General features: G+C 39.7%; 1 protein-coding gene across 1 annotated transcript; it reads right to left on the bottom strand.

Moving 5' to 3' along the window:
• Positions 1-4,191: 4,191 nt before the first annotated feature.
• Positions 4,192-12,623, bottom strand: LOC128740986 (uncharacterized). The gene is made up of 5 exons (XM_053836561.1): positions 12,560-12,623; positions 12,226-12,495; positions 6,622-7,359; positions 5,579-6,033; positions 4,192-4,212 (listed from the first exon to the last, which is right to left on the bottom strand). The coding sequence occupies exons 1-5, from the start codon at positions 12,621-12,623 to the stop codon at positions 4,192-4,194; spliced, it is 1,548 nt and encodes a 515-aa protein (XP_053692536.1).
• Positions 12,624-13,754: the final 1,131 nt, after the last annotated feature.

Below are 13,754 nucleotides of genomic sequence, written 5' to 3'. Positions count from 1 at the left end.
AGCAAACGGGGAAGAGGTGCCAGCCCCAACGATAGGCGAAGTTAAGGAGGCCATCATGCAGCTAAAGAACAACAAGTCAGCTGGAAAAGATGGCATCGGAGCGGAGCTTATTAAAATGGGACCAGAAAAGCTGGCCGTTTGTCTACACCGACTAATTGTTAGAATTTGGGATACGGAACAGCTACCGGAGGAGTGGAAAGATGGGGTTATCTGCCCGATCTATAAAAAGGGCGACAAGTTGGACTGTGAGAACTATCGAGCGATCACCGTTCTCAATGCCGCCTATAAAGTGCTGTCCCAAATCATTTTCCGCCGTCTATCACCAATTGCGAATAGATTTGTGGGAACTTATCAAGCCGGCTTCGTCGAAGGTCGGTCTACAACGGATCAAATATTTACACTGCGGCAAATCCTCCAAAAGGGCCGTGAATACAGAGTTCCCACGCATCATTTATTCGTTGATTTCAAAGCCGCATATGATACCATCGACCGGAAAGAGCTATGGAAAATCATGGACGAGAACAGCTTCCCCAGGAAGCTCATCAAACTGATTAAATCTACGATGGATGGTACGCAGTGCTGTGTTCGGATTTCGGGTGGATTGTCAAGGTCATTCGAATCACACAGAGGGCTTCGTCAAGGTGATGGTCTTTCATGCCTGCTGTTCAACATAGCGCTACAAGTTGTTGTGAACCGAGCGGATATCAACACGCGGGGCACGATATTCAACAAATCTAGTCAATTCGTCTGCTTTGCCGATGACATGGATATTATCGGCAGGACATCTGTGGCGGTGGCTGAACAGTACACCAGACTAAAGCGCGAAGCAGAAAAGATTGGGTTAAAGGTAAATACGTCTAAAACAAAGTACATGCTGGCCAGCGGAACCGAGGCCGAACGACACCGCTTGGGCAGTAGTATATTGATCGACGGCGATGAGTTTGAGGTAGTCGATGAATTTGTCTACCTTGGCTCACTGGTAACGGCGGACAATGATACCAGCCGTGAGATTCGGAGGCGTATTATCAGCGGAAGTCGTGCTTACTATGGGCTCCACAAGCAATTGCGGTCGAGCAGACTAAGTCCCCGTACAAAGTGCACCCTGTACAAGACGCTTATTAGACCGGTTGTTCTCTACGGGCATGAAACATGGACAATGCTCGAGGAGGACCTGCGAGTGCTCGGAGTTTTCGAACGACGAGTGCTAAGAACGATCTTCGGCGGCGTACAGGAGAACGGAGTATGGAGGCGGAGGATGAACCATGAACTCGTACAGCTCTATGGCGAACCCAGTATCCAGAAGGTAGCTAAAGCTGGACGGATGCGATGGGCAGGGCATGTTGCAAGAATGCCGGACAACTGCCCTGCAAAGATGGTGTTCGCCTCAAATCCGGTAGGAACAAGACGACCAGGAGCGCAGCGAGCAAGATGGTTAGACCAGGTGGAGCGAGATCTGGCGGAGAGTACTCGGTGTCCGAGGAATTGGAGAGCGGTAGCCCTCAACCGAGTTACATGGAGAAATTTTGTTCAACAGGCTTTGTCTTAGGACGGCAAGCCACCTAAGTAAGTAAGTAAGTAAGAGAATTTTCGACAAGTCTATTCGTTCGGAATCTTGTTTATCGAAGACAAACCAAACCCTTTCTGTACAAACTATCTAAAACCGTTCATGTTACTTACAAAGTACAAAAAGTACAGTTCCGTTGTTAGAGAAGAGATACACTTCGTGTTCCAATAGCTAAAAACGTTCCAGGTAAAATAATTGTTTCATAGTGATGATTCGCTAAAAATAAGTGCAAACGAGTTGTCCTCCAAGAGCTATCACTAATGATGTCCCATGTAACCTCGATCAAGTCGATGATCTTTTCGGCTAGGAAGTTTTCTGAATAGTACCGTGGTACGGTGCATCATTGTGCCTCACTCATTATGTAGAAAAGAAGTTGAACGTGACCATAATGACCCCTAACATAACACGAAGGTTTTTTTAAGGTTCCTCATGGTAGTCATCTCGGACTACTTAACTCTGACTGGATTTTACGCCTTTACCATAGTCTTCTATGTGGTCCCCACCTCACTTTTTTCCGTCGTCCATTGCTCGAGCTTTTCTCCGAAACTGGCCCATTATCCTTTGCATCAGCTGTTTGTGTCGCGTGCAGTATCATTCTTCTAAGTCATTTTACTCTTCACAATAGATCTGTCCTAGCTCCTGAGACTTGGCCAGACCTCACTCTTTGGAATCCACACAGTGATGCCATTATCGTTGCTGCACTATGGGCCAGAAAGCCAAATCAGATGGAAAAAAATATTTACTCAGTAGTCGTTGATTTTAGCCTAAAATTAAAAAAGAAGAAAACTTATCCAATTTAATTCTACTAAGTATATTTTATTCACGACAGATACGCATTTCGCCTACAACTTGCAGGCTTCCTCAGTGTCTGTTTTTGAACTGCAAGTCGTAGGCGAAATACGTATCTGTCGTGAATAAAATATACATAGTAGAATTAAATTGGATAAGTTTTCTACTTTTTTAATTTTAGGTTTCGTATTCTACTAAGACGCTTCAAAAACTTCAGTCGTTGATTTTAGACTATTCACGTGTTAGCAACAAAATCTTGATTTAGGATGCCGCTTTTTTTGGCATGAGCTTTTAGGGTGACGCTTAAATTAACCAAGATCCAGAAATTATCTTCAAAACGAAACAAGATAGAGCGATATTCACTTCAGCAATTTTATAGCTTGAAGTATTTTGAGTAATATTGCAGAAGACGAAATCCCTCTATCTCGAACCGTTGCCATATTAGGGTGATTTTTCTGAGTCAAGTTAGGGTGACCCCGCTATTTTGCGATTTTTCTCCATAACTTTTGACGTAGGACTACGTCTTACGGCAAGTTTTGAGATAGGGTGTCATTCCAAAAAATCGAAAAATGCGAGCGTCACGAAAAATGAAAGGTTTTGAGCGCTAATAGCTCAGCGGTTTTCCGATCGATTTTTAATATTCTTACACCAATCGATCGGAAAATCTTCTAAGAATTGACTTAAATGAAGAAAAGTATGGATTCTTGATGTTGAACTATTGAAAAATTGAATATAATAAACCTATGTTTTGCCAGAATTCTCGCTTCGTGATTGGTTGGAAGATTCTTTACGATGATCTAAACCTATACCAATTTGAAATCTGTGCTTGGGAAGTAAGTCAAAACAAGCGACAAAGTTTCCTTATTTCAATAAGATTTCTTAACACCGCGGTTAAACCTAGACCATTTTGATGTCCTTGCTTGGGAAGTACGCCAGAGAGAGTGACAAACAGGGTTGCCACATTTAAATCTGTACTTTTGATTGAAAAAATCTGATCATCTGCGTTCCCAGCCAGAATATCTGTGTAAAAATCTGTTAAATTTTTTGACACTTGCCGATGACGTGTTATCTCTTTCTAAATTAACTGAATGCTGACTGAGTGGTAATTTGACATGTAGATGTAGATGTAGTCCGATTCGCGTTGACGAACGAACGTACAATGCTGTCTCATTCAAAAGTTTATTAAATATTCGTGACTGCGAAACGATCTCTATTACTCTCATAGAACTGCCCATATGTGTATGTGAGTGCGAATGAAGAACGGTCAAATATCTGTTCAGTACCAGAAATTCTTAATGGGTGCAAGCGACAGAAACATTTCTATATGTGTACAGGAGAAACAGAGGGAAAGAAGTGTTTTTGTTTTTATTGGCCTTGCCAGCGTTGCTGATATTGTTCAGGGTTTTGCGTTAGAAAAAAAGAAAGGGAAGTATTTTTGCTTTTGTCAACACTCACGCGTTGACAGTTCGGCACGAGATTTCCTGCAAGTGCGAGCAGCCTACGAAATTTCTTTCAACGCTGGCAAGGACAATTTTGTTCCTCGGAACGTTGTGTTGTGATGACAGTTCGCAATGGGATTTCGCGTATGTGCGAGTAGCCTAGCCTATACGTAATCGACGGTAATCCCTCTTACTACCGAAAATAATAAAAAGAAAAAGAATATAAGGCAGGATTGCTGATGTGCGACTGAATTAGTGGTTTGAGTGTTGGATTTCCTTTGATTAATTATGATTACCTACCTAATTAGAAAATTAATCGTTAAAAATAAACAATAACGACCATACTTAAATGCTCTTGTTATGTTATTCGGTTCTGATAATTTAACGCGTAAGTGCGATTTATGAGTACTTTTTCGTGAGCTGCAAGAATAGGAAACGTAAAAATAGAACAATCACTCGGTATAAACAAAATTTTCTCGTTTCGATCATTAGTAGATTTCTGCTAAACATATTTTTAGAACTTAGAAGGACGACTGTGGACTGTGGTACAGGATGAAGAGGCGACGTGCTCTTTGTTTGCTAGTTTTTGTTTCAGGGAGCTGCTACACCAATGTCCTGTTTGGTTTCGGAAGGATTTTACGAATTGTTAACGAAATGAAGACTTCATTAGGTTTCGCGATGACCCAAGTTCATAGTAAATAATGTAGTTTAAAACATTCTCCTGTAACAGGTGAACTATGAGAGCACTAACCAGAAATCTTCGGTCTACAATAAAGGATTTCTTTTCGAAAATAATGCTGCAGTCTACGTCTACGTTCATTAAACTCATAAACAATGATGCATTTTGATTAAAATAAAAACAATGATGCAGAGTCCCGTTTGTTGCTTTTTTCAGCAAGAATTTAAAATAGCAAAACGTTTTGCTGTAAGCTATGGTATGTAGCAGAATAGTGCTTAAACAAACTAGTGAGAAATAGTCAAATTATCTTCAACATAATGATTCTGGTTGACATTTTGCTACACCATACTTTAGTATTTATGATATTCGAGGTTTTTTAGGTGTAGTTTGTGATACGTACGTCGTCTAAAATAAAATTTAATGTTATAAGTTTTGTTTGTTGTTTTATTAACATTTAATGAGAAAAAATGTATTGTTACATTGCACGGTTTATGTTTTATTGTGATGTTTGTACATGTTTTTATTGAATTTTTTCTGCAGATTGCTGGTGAGAACTATTTTTGAAGCTCCTCCTTGCATGTTTACATAAGTTTTTGCTTTTAAAATGGAGTCGATGGTATTCGATGATAATCTATTTCTAGATTTGGTTTTGTTAGCATTGTATAATGAAAAAATTCGCTCTACGCAAGCTGTAGAGTGAGGTATGATGAGAAAATTCCCTATAAATGATCTTAGAACAGGATAAGCGTAATTTCCATTACGCTTCTTAACTCCTAAAAGAGTGGACCAGGTAACATCGTACTTCGTATCCGGATTCTTCTTGCACATGAGTCTTGCTTTCAAATCTCTGAACTCGTTATCCAAATCTTGCCTTGTTCCTTCCGTAAGAAAAGTTGGGAATTGTTTCAAGACTTCGTTCAAATCCGACAGCTCCAAAAACGTTGCCGGGTTTAACAAAGACGCGGTTTTGATTGTACGGTCATTGAAATTAAATCTTTTAACAAGTTGTCTTGTCAATTCGGTGTAAAAATCTCGGCAGATAGATTTAAATTTTGTTTTTATATCTTTAGTCAGCTTGCTTTGTTCTTCCTCAGCTTCAACACCTACGTAAATTTGCTCCTCGTTCTTGAGAAAACGTTCATAATTAGTTGGACTAAATTCTCCTTCAGTAATGCGGTGAACGTAATCTTCTACGCACATATTTTTTAAAATGATCAGTACAAGTATTTTTGCTTCTTCGTAAATTTCAGAAAATTGTGAATCTTCGGATTGGAAAAGTCGATTGACTTTGTTCACAACCGGCAAAATATAATTCAAAAACAGGAGAATCGGTTTAGTCATTGGATCGACTAAGTGACTGAGAATCCGACAAGCGGTTTGATTCTTATCGTGATTTGCTTGGAACGTAAAAAACAGTACCAATTCAGAATATAACTCTAGATTCCGCGCTACGACATTTTCTAGCGACAGCCAGCGCGTAGCTGATGGGTGCAGAACTTTCTTAGGGTTCAACTCAAGTATTTGTTGAATACGGACAAACTCCGTACATCGCTTAGGGCTTCCTGCAATTAGATATAAAAATATTTTAAATTTTCGAATATTAATAATAAATTATCCGATCAATTCTAAGCGAAATATACGACTAATGCTGTTCTATTCAAATACAATGGGATTTCGAATTTGGCATGGTTCGATCTTGGTATGTGTCGATGAACCGATTTTGGCAAATGATACCAGTCAATCAGTGATCAAATAATAGTATGTTCGTGAAAAGTTTATGGATATAGAATATTTCGGAAAGTAATACTTTCATTGCCGTAGGGCTACGTCTTACCACACGGTGTCAAAAACTTACTTGCACCGGACGGAACTAATGCACCGGAACGGAGCGAATATTTTAAACAGAAAATGGTTGCAATACTGAAAAATCGTTGATTAATGATATAATGAAAACTTGCGTTGAATCCACCCTATCGACATCTTTATATCGAGTTGCAGTAAATAGCAAGCCTTTGTTTCGCCTTTATAATTAGAAGTGGGATACCGTAGAGTTATTTCTGAACGCCCTTAATGTTTCTTAGTCCTTTTGAAAATCTACACAATTCTCAACAATAAACCGTCAGTTAAATAATAATTTAGCACATCATTACCTGCAATATAGTTGTATATATCACGCATGAGCTGTTCGACGTATGTTGGTAATACTTCACAGGCATTGCTGACACAAAGTGCAAGTGAGTGGCATGTGCACCGTACATCAATTAACTGCGGACAGTCGCATTTTAACAGCCGCATTACCGAGTTGTTTTTGCCCATCATCACAGATGCGCCATCCGATCCAAATCCCTTTAAATGAGTTTTGTAGTCAATTCTATCAATATTGAACTGCGCAATAATCGCATTGTAAATCGACTTGTGGTCCGCAAATTCGATTTCCAGCGCTTTATAGAATGTGTCTATCGCCTTGAACTCGGTTGGATCGAGTATTCTAACTACTATAGCTAGCGTTTTTACACTTGACGTGTCAGTTGACTCATCAATTAAGATTGAGAAAGAAGTTTTACGCATCTTTTCGATTAATTCTTCATGTTGTACAGCGGCTATTACGCCTTCTATAACAGAAACTGTTTTCGTTCGACCGAGTCGGATTTTTGCAAGGACATTACCATCAGACGCCGTAGTTTTCAGTAGGTTTGCCAGGGAGTCAACCGCCGAAAACGGTACATTATGTTCTAGCGCCCAGGCACAAAGTTTTAGCTCGGCTGCACTTATTTTATGTAGTGCAGTGTTATTTGTAATTTTTTCTTCTGTTTCAAAGGGCTTTACTAACTGAGCTGCGCAAATTTGGTGTCGCTGTGTTGCCACATGCGTCAATAAATTTGATTTCCCTCCTCGAGAAATACTTAATTTTAGCAAACATACTTTACAGTATGCAGAGTATAGGTCATTTTGATATTTCTCGAAACAAAATAGTTCGGGAGAATCTAGCCATTTGGTTCGAAACCTCTGATGCTGTTTTTTATGTGATGCTTTTTCATTTAATCGATCATCAGACAGCCCTAAAAAAGAAAAGTTTTAATAGAAATAAATAACATAAAAATTTGAGGAGCGACTGAGTATATAAACTGAAGGATATTGGTCAAGGTTGATTGGATCCTATTTTGATTCATTTGACAGTACCATCTCAGTCGAGCAAAATTTGACAAAGTTCAATATGGGACAATTGTAGAACTAGTTATTATCTACAATTTTGCTGATTAAAGTTTTGTTGTATCTTTTATAGTTAGGGACTATTGTGGATAAAATCGAAAAACGACAACAAATCGACGCTGTGGCTTTTGACGAGGTTCCATATACTCTGGCGGTTGAGAAGTTTAGGAGAATGAGCCTACCTGAGTGGCTGACAGAATGGATTCTGTCGTATCTGACGGGACATAGCTCAACTGTGAGAGTTGACAGGGCGTGCTCTACTGACACATTCCAGCGTTACGGGACATAATTAGCACCCATTTTTACCGTGTGAATCACCTTCTGTTTTATCATGTTTTTGGCAAATATCTTGTAGAATAGTTTAAAGAGTACTGTACCTTCCACTAGAATGCCGAAGATTTGATGAAACAGGAACCGATAGTAGGGATGGTGTCCCGTAACGCTGGAATGTGTCTACTCCGTTCCAGATCTTGCCCGGTGTCCCTCATTGCCTTGAGACTTTTACTGTTCGTTCTTTTCATTTACCATTTACGATCTATACGGAAAATTGAAATCCCCAAAACTATTATACGCTGATGACCTCAAATTTTACCATGTAATCACACCACTAACAGACTCCTGTGTGCTTGAAATGAACATAGACGCGCTTATTGAATTCCAAGTTGAATGGGATAAAAGCTAACGTCAAGAATTGTTGCTTAATCTCATTCACGGCAGTTATTTTATATTAGACTAGCTGACCCGACAAACTTCGTATTGCCACAAATTAACCTGTGTTGTACATAAATCATGAATCTCGAATGATCTTTGTCACAATCTCGAGTTTTGCAAGCCCCCCAGTGGGCGGCGCTTCCGACGGCGGGTCACCGGCAACACTCGCGACCGTCTCGTCCTGAATGATCTAGTGTTACTATAGATAGTTTTTGTAGTCTTGTATTGACTAATGTTTTATGGAAGAGTCTCGAATTTCTCGAGTTCGATTAGTTTTTGATTTTCGCAAAAATTTCTGTTTTATTTGTATGAGAGTCCATATCCCCCTACCACAGGGGAGAGAGGTCTCTAACTATCGTAAAATAAATTCAAGACTCCAAAATCTCCCACATGCCAAATTTGGTTCCATTTGCTTGATTAGTACTCAAGTTATAAGGAAATTTGAATTTCATTTGTATAGGAGCTCCCCCCCCGCTCTTAAAGTGGGGAAATCCATAGAAAATATACCATAGAAAATATTCTTGCCTACAAAAACACCCACATGATAAATTTGGTTCCATTTGCTTGATTAGTTCTAGAGTTATGAGGAAATTTGTATTTCGTTTGTATGAGAGCCCCCCCTCTTAAAAAGGTAAGGGGTCCTGATTCATCATAGAAAAAATGGTTGCCTCCAAAAACACCCACATGCCAAATATGGTTCCATTTACTTGATTAGTTCTCGAATTATGAGGAAATTTGAATTTCATTTGTGTAGAAGCACCCCCTTCTAAAGTGGGTAGGGGTCCCAATTCATCATAGAAAAAAATTTTGTCTCCAAAAACACCCACGTGCCAAATTTGGTTCAATTTGCTTGATTAGTTCTCGAGTTATGAGGAAATTTGTATTTCGTTTGTATAGGAGCCCCCCCTCTTAAAGTTGGGAGGGGTCCTAATTCACCATAGAAAATATTCATGCCCTAGAAAACTTTCACGTGCCAAATTTGGTTCCATTTGCTTGATTAATTCTCGAGTTATGAGGAAATTTGTATTTAGTTTGTATAGGAGCCCCCCTTCTTAAAGTGGGGAGGGGTCCTTATATACCATAGAAAATATTCTTGCCCTCGAAAACTTTCACATGCCAAATTTTGTTCCATTTGCTTGATTAGTTCTTCAGTTATGAGGAAATTTGTATTTCGTGTGTATAGGATCTCCCCCTCCTAAAACGGGGAGGGGTCCCAATTCATCATAGAAAAATTTTTCTCCAAAAACACCCACATGCCAAATTTGGTTCCATTTGCTTAATTACTTCTCGAGTTATGAGGAAAATTGTGTTTCTTTGGTACAGGAGCCCCCCCTCTTAAAGTGGGGAGGGGTCCTAATTTACTATAGAAAATATTCTTGCCCTCGAAAACCTTCACATGCCAAATTTGGTTCCATTTGCTTGATTAGTTCTCGAGTTATGAGGAAATTTGTATGGAAGCCCCCCCTTTTAAAGAGGAGAGCAGTTATAATTCCCCTTATAAAGAGGGGAGGGGTCTCAATTTACCATAGAATAAATTCTTGTCACCCACATGCCAAATTTTGTTCTATTTGCTTGATTAGTTGTCGAGTTATGCAGAAATTTGTTTCATTTGTATGGGAGCCCCCCCTCTTAGTGGGGGGAGGGGTTTCTAACCATCACTAAAACCTTTCCTGGCCCCAAAAAACCTCTACATGCATATTTTCATGCCGATTGGTTCAGTAGTTTTCGATTCTATAAGGAACATACGGACAGACAGACAGACAGACAGACAGACAGAAATCCTTCTTTATAGGTATAGATTATGGAGACAACAAGCTTAGAACGCTAAGGCGTCTTGAAGGACTTAATATGATATGGTGATAATGTACCACTCCAACCGTAGACATAACTAAATTAAACATTGAGCTAAATGCTTTCTTGTATAAATGACGACCAACATTTGAAAGGGGCGGATAAGCCAACTGTCAAACAGAACGAGTGAGTTATTTTTTGCTGGAGCAGCATAGGAAAATGAACTCTCACTCGTTCTGTTTGACAGTTGACTTATCCGCCCCTTTCAAATGTTAATCGAAAAATGCTATGGTGAGTTTCAGTCAGCCAGCTAAACCTAACTATCATCGATATAGCACCCAAAAACCAGACGAAATACCGCCAATTAATCTGGCAAGGCTTAGAAATCATTACAAATGAGACAAAAATAAATAAGGTATACCGTACGAACCCGGGGCACTGTATCAAGAACTTTTCTCCATTGTACTCGTCCTGGGATATTCGTCGCAAATACGTTGAACATCTCGACACTCGCAAGTCAGCTTCAACTTGGTCGCGCAACTCAGTAGGGCCCTTTTTTCTAGTGTCGGTGGTGCATCCTTACAACACGGCTGGCCCACCGTTCCCATCGTAGCCTCTCGATTTTCATCACGTGTCCGATGGGAATCCCTTAAAGTAGTGCACACTATTTCACTATCTTACTATCGAAAAAAGACTTCGGTAGGTTTGGGCACACAGTTACTGGGATTCAGGGTGATATCCGCATCCCGCAGGGAACGCATGTTGATGATATTTGAGAAAAAGCGGTCATTGAAGAGAGAATCCCTCCCAGTTGGCCTCGAGGTAAGACGCTGATCTAATAAGCCAGTCGTCGTATGTTCGAATCTCGGCTGGGAGAGGCTGTTAGAGTCAATAGGATCGTAGCACTGACCCCGCACTGTCCTGTATTCTAACAGCTGGTTGCGAAGTCTGTCGTATAAAAAACAGGTCAAATTTCGATAACGGAATTAGCACCCAGGCTTTTCTTTTTTTGAAGAGCATTTCATCGATTAGAAGAAGAAATTGCTTCCGATCACCAGGCCTCGAAAAGCTGCAAAGTCTGTCTGTTTGGTAAGCAATAAACCTGATGTTCCATGGAGAACATCTGTCGTACACCTCATCGTCGGGTCTACAGTAGTGTAAACAGTTGAAAGTACGAAACTGAAAATGTAGTGTTTAGTTTTGCAGATCAGCAGAAGAGGAACACAATTGAATGGATGCAAATTTTTGTGTTTTGTGAACATAATTGCTCGAGTACACTCGAGTACACTCAAAGGCAAACATCAACTTCATATTGGTCGAGCCGTGGTCAAGTCGGCTAGCGTCTCGGCTTGATAAGAAACTTTCCATTGCGTAGTTGGACGTTCTCCCCGAAATTTGCGATCCATAAAACTTCTGATCCGTTCAATTGTTCCTGTTCAACTGATCTCTGAAAACTAAACTATTTACATTTTTACAATTAAGGTGCGTTTAAACTTGGCAAGATTTTCCCAACACGTGGAATGCTACATGTGGAATATGACATGTTGCTAGTTATTGCTCAATGCATGAATGCTGAAGCTTATTGCTGAAGCATCAATGTTAGTAGGCCTTGTATATATGCTGCAGCAAAAACCAAATCAATCATTTCTCAGTACCGAGTTAGTTCAGTTTAAAATCCGATGTGTTCCTTCAAGTTGAAAATAAACCAATCATCCACATCCATCTGGACGGCCCCTTGCGCTGCTACAAAGAGTTATTAGTTATTAATGACTAAGTGAACTTTCACTTAGTTGTTAAAGAGCTACTAGCATTGTAGCACTGTCAATACAAAGATACAGCAAAACTTTATTCAACAAAATTGAAGTTAATGACTTGTTGTACAAATGTCTCATAAATAGTTTTGTCAAATATTGTTTGGCTGAGACAGTACTGTCAAAATGAATCACAATTGAGTCAAAATGATCGAGCCATCCCTGATACTGGTAAATTAAAAAAAGGATGTCGAATTGTAAATACAAGTGTAATTGAGTATAACAGCTCACCTGATTTGTTGCGACCGATACACAAGTCGGAGTCAGCAACAGTATTGATAACGGGAACATCGAGGTGTGCTTCAATCTCTGCGGGAACAGAAACATCAATATCTTTAGGTTCACCATCAGTAGGACACCGGACATCAACTACGGGATCAGCCTCAACATCGGGCCCAGCAATGTCTTCAGGAAACAAAATGTCTTCGGGAACAAAATCTTCAGGTACAGGTACAGCATCGGCAATGGACGCACCAGCAGCAATATTATTCGAAAGAACACCTATAAGTTTTGATATTTTTGCTATAGTAACTGACAAGCTGTAGGCTGTAAAAGGATAACTTACCTAAGTCCAACTTTTGTTTACCAGTTTTGCCACGGACCAGAAATCTTTCCATAATTTCGTTCATGTTTTGTTTTATCCGTTTATGTGATCGGCTTCGAATTCACAATATCCCACAGAATAGCTCAAAGCGGAAACTTGATCCGCGAGCCGCGACTATGAAAGTACTTAGTATTAATCACCAATCACCATCAATGCACATCATATATTTTTACTTAAATGCACTTTGTACACTGCAACCGAAAAACGAAAACTAGATCCGCGAACCGCGACTACGATACGAAAGTACGAACGCAAGCTTTTTCGCGCGAGAAAATAAGAAAAGGAAGAACATTTTTGTGATTTTTGCTTTCGTTTTCTCCTAACTTTGAGCAATATACCCAATATACGCTTTTACGTGAAGCGAAAACGTCATGTTAACTTGTTGATAATATTGATATTGCGCTTTTCCTTTGCTGAAAGTAGTCCTGGTAAAGTGGTAAATACTTTGAAAAAACCGACAAAACGCAGTTGCCCCAAAGCAATATCAATATAAGCATTGTTGTCACTTGTCACTTGTCAGTTCGTAAAATTGTCAAAGGATATCGAGTAGGTGCAAAGAGGCTCAAAAATCTCTTTTTCTTTTGTAGTCGGGAATATTGTTTATGATTTTGCATGAGAAAAAAAGAGAGGGAAGTATTTTTGATTTTGTATCACACACGTGTTGATTTGGATGACTTGACGATTCGCCATGAGATTTTCTGTAAGTGCGAGCAGCTTATGAAATCTCTTTTACTGCTGTCAACTGTCAATGGCATTACCAATGAACGTCACATCTATCCTGCCAGCGCTGCCATCAACGAACACAATAAAATGGAATCAGAATGACTGCCAGCAAGAATTTCTAGCTTCAAAAAAAAAAAATCTGTAAAATCTGTGTAATCGGCGATAATCTATGTTCTGTGTGCACAGATTCTGTATCGTCGTTTATTTCCAAATATCTGTTAAACACAGATTAATCTGTGCATGTGGCAACCCTGGTGACAAAGCCTCCTCGAGCCAACAGATTTATTACGAACGCGATTAAACCTAGTCCAATCTGATGTCTGTGTTAGGGAAGTGTGCCAGAAAAAATGACACAAGCTCGTTGTCCCAACAGATCGCAAATTTTTTACTGCGAGACGATTAAACCTAGGCAAATTTGATATCTGTGTTGGAA

This window comes from Sabethes cyaneus, chromosome 3 (assembly GCF_943734655.1).
Source record: "Sabethes cyaneus chromosome 3, idSabCyanKW18_F2, whole genome shotgun sequence".
In the NCBI taxonomy this organism is placed as follows: Eukaryota; Metazoa; Arthropoda; class Insecta; order Diptera; family Culicidae; genus Sabethes; species Sabethes cyaneus.
This window is presented reverse-complemented; position numbering and strand designations above follow the sequence as displayed.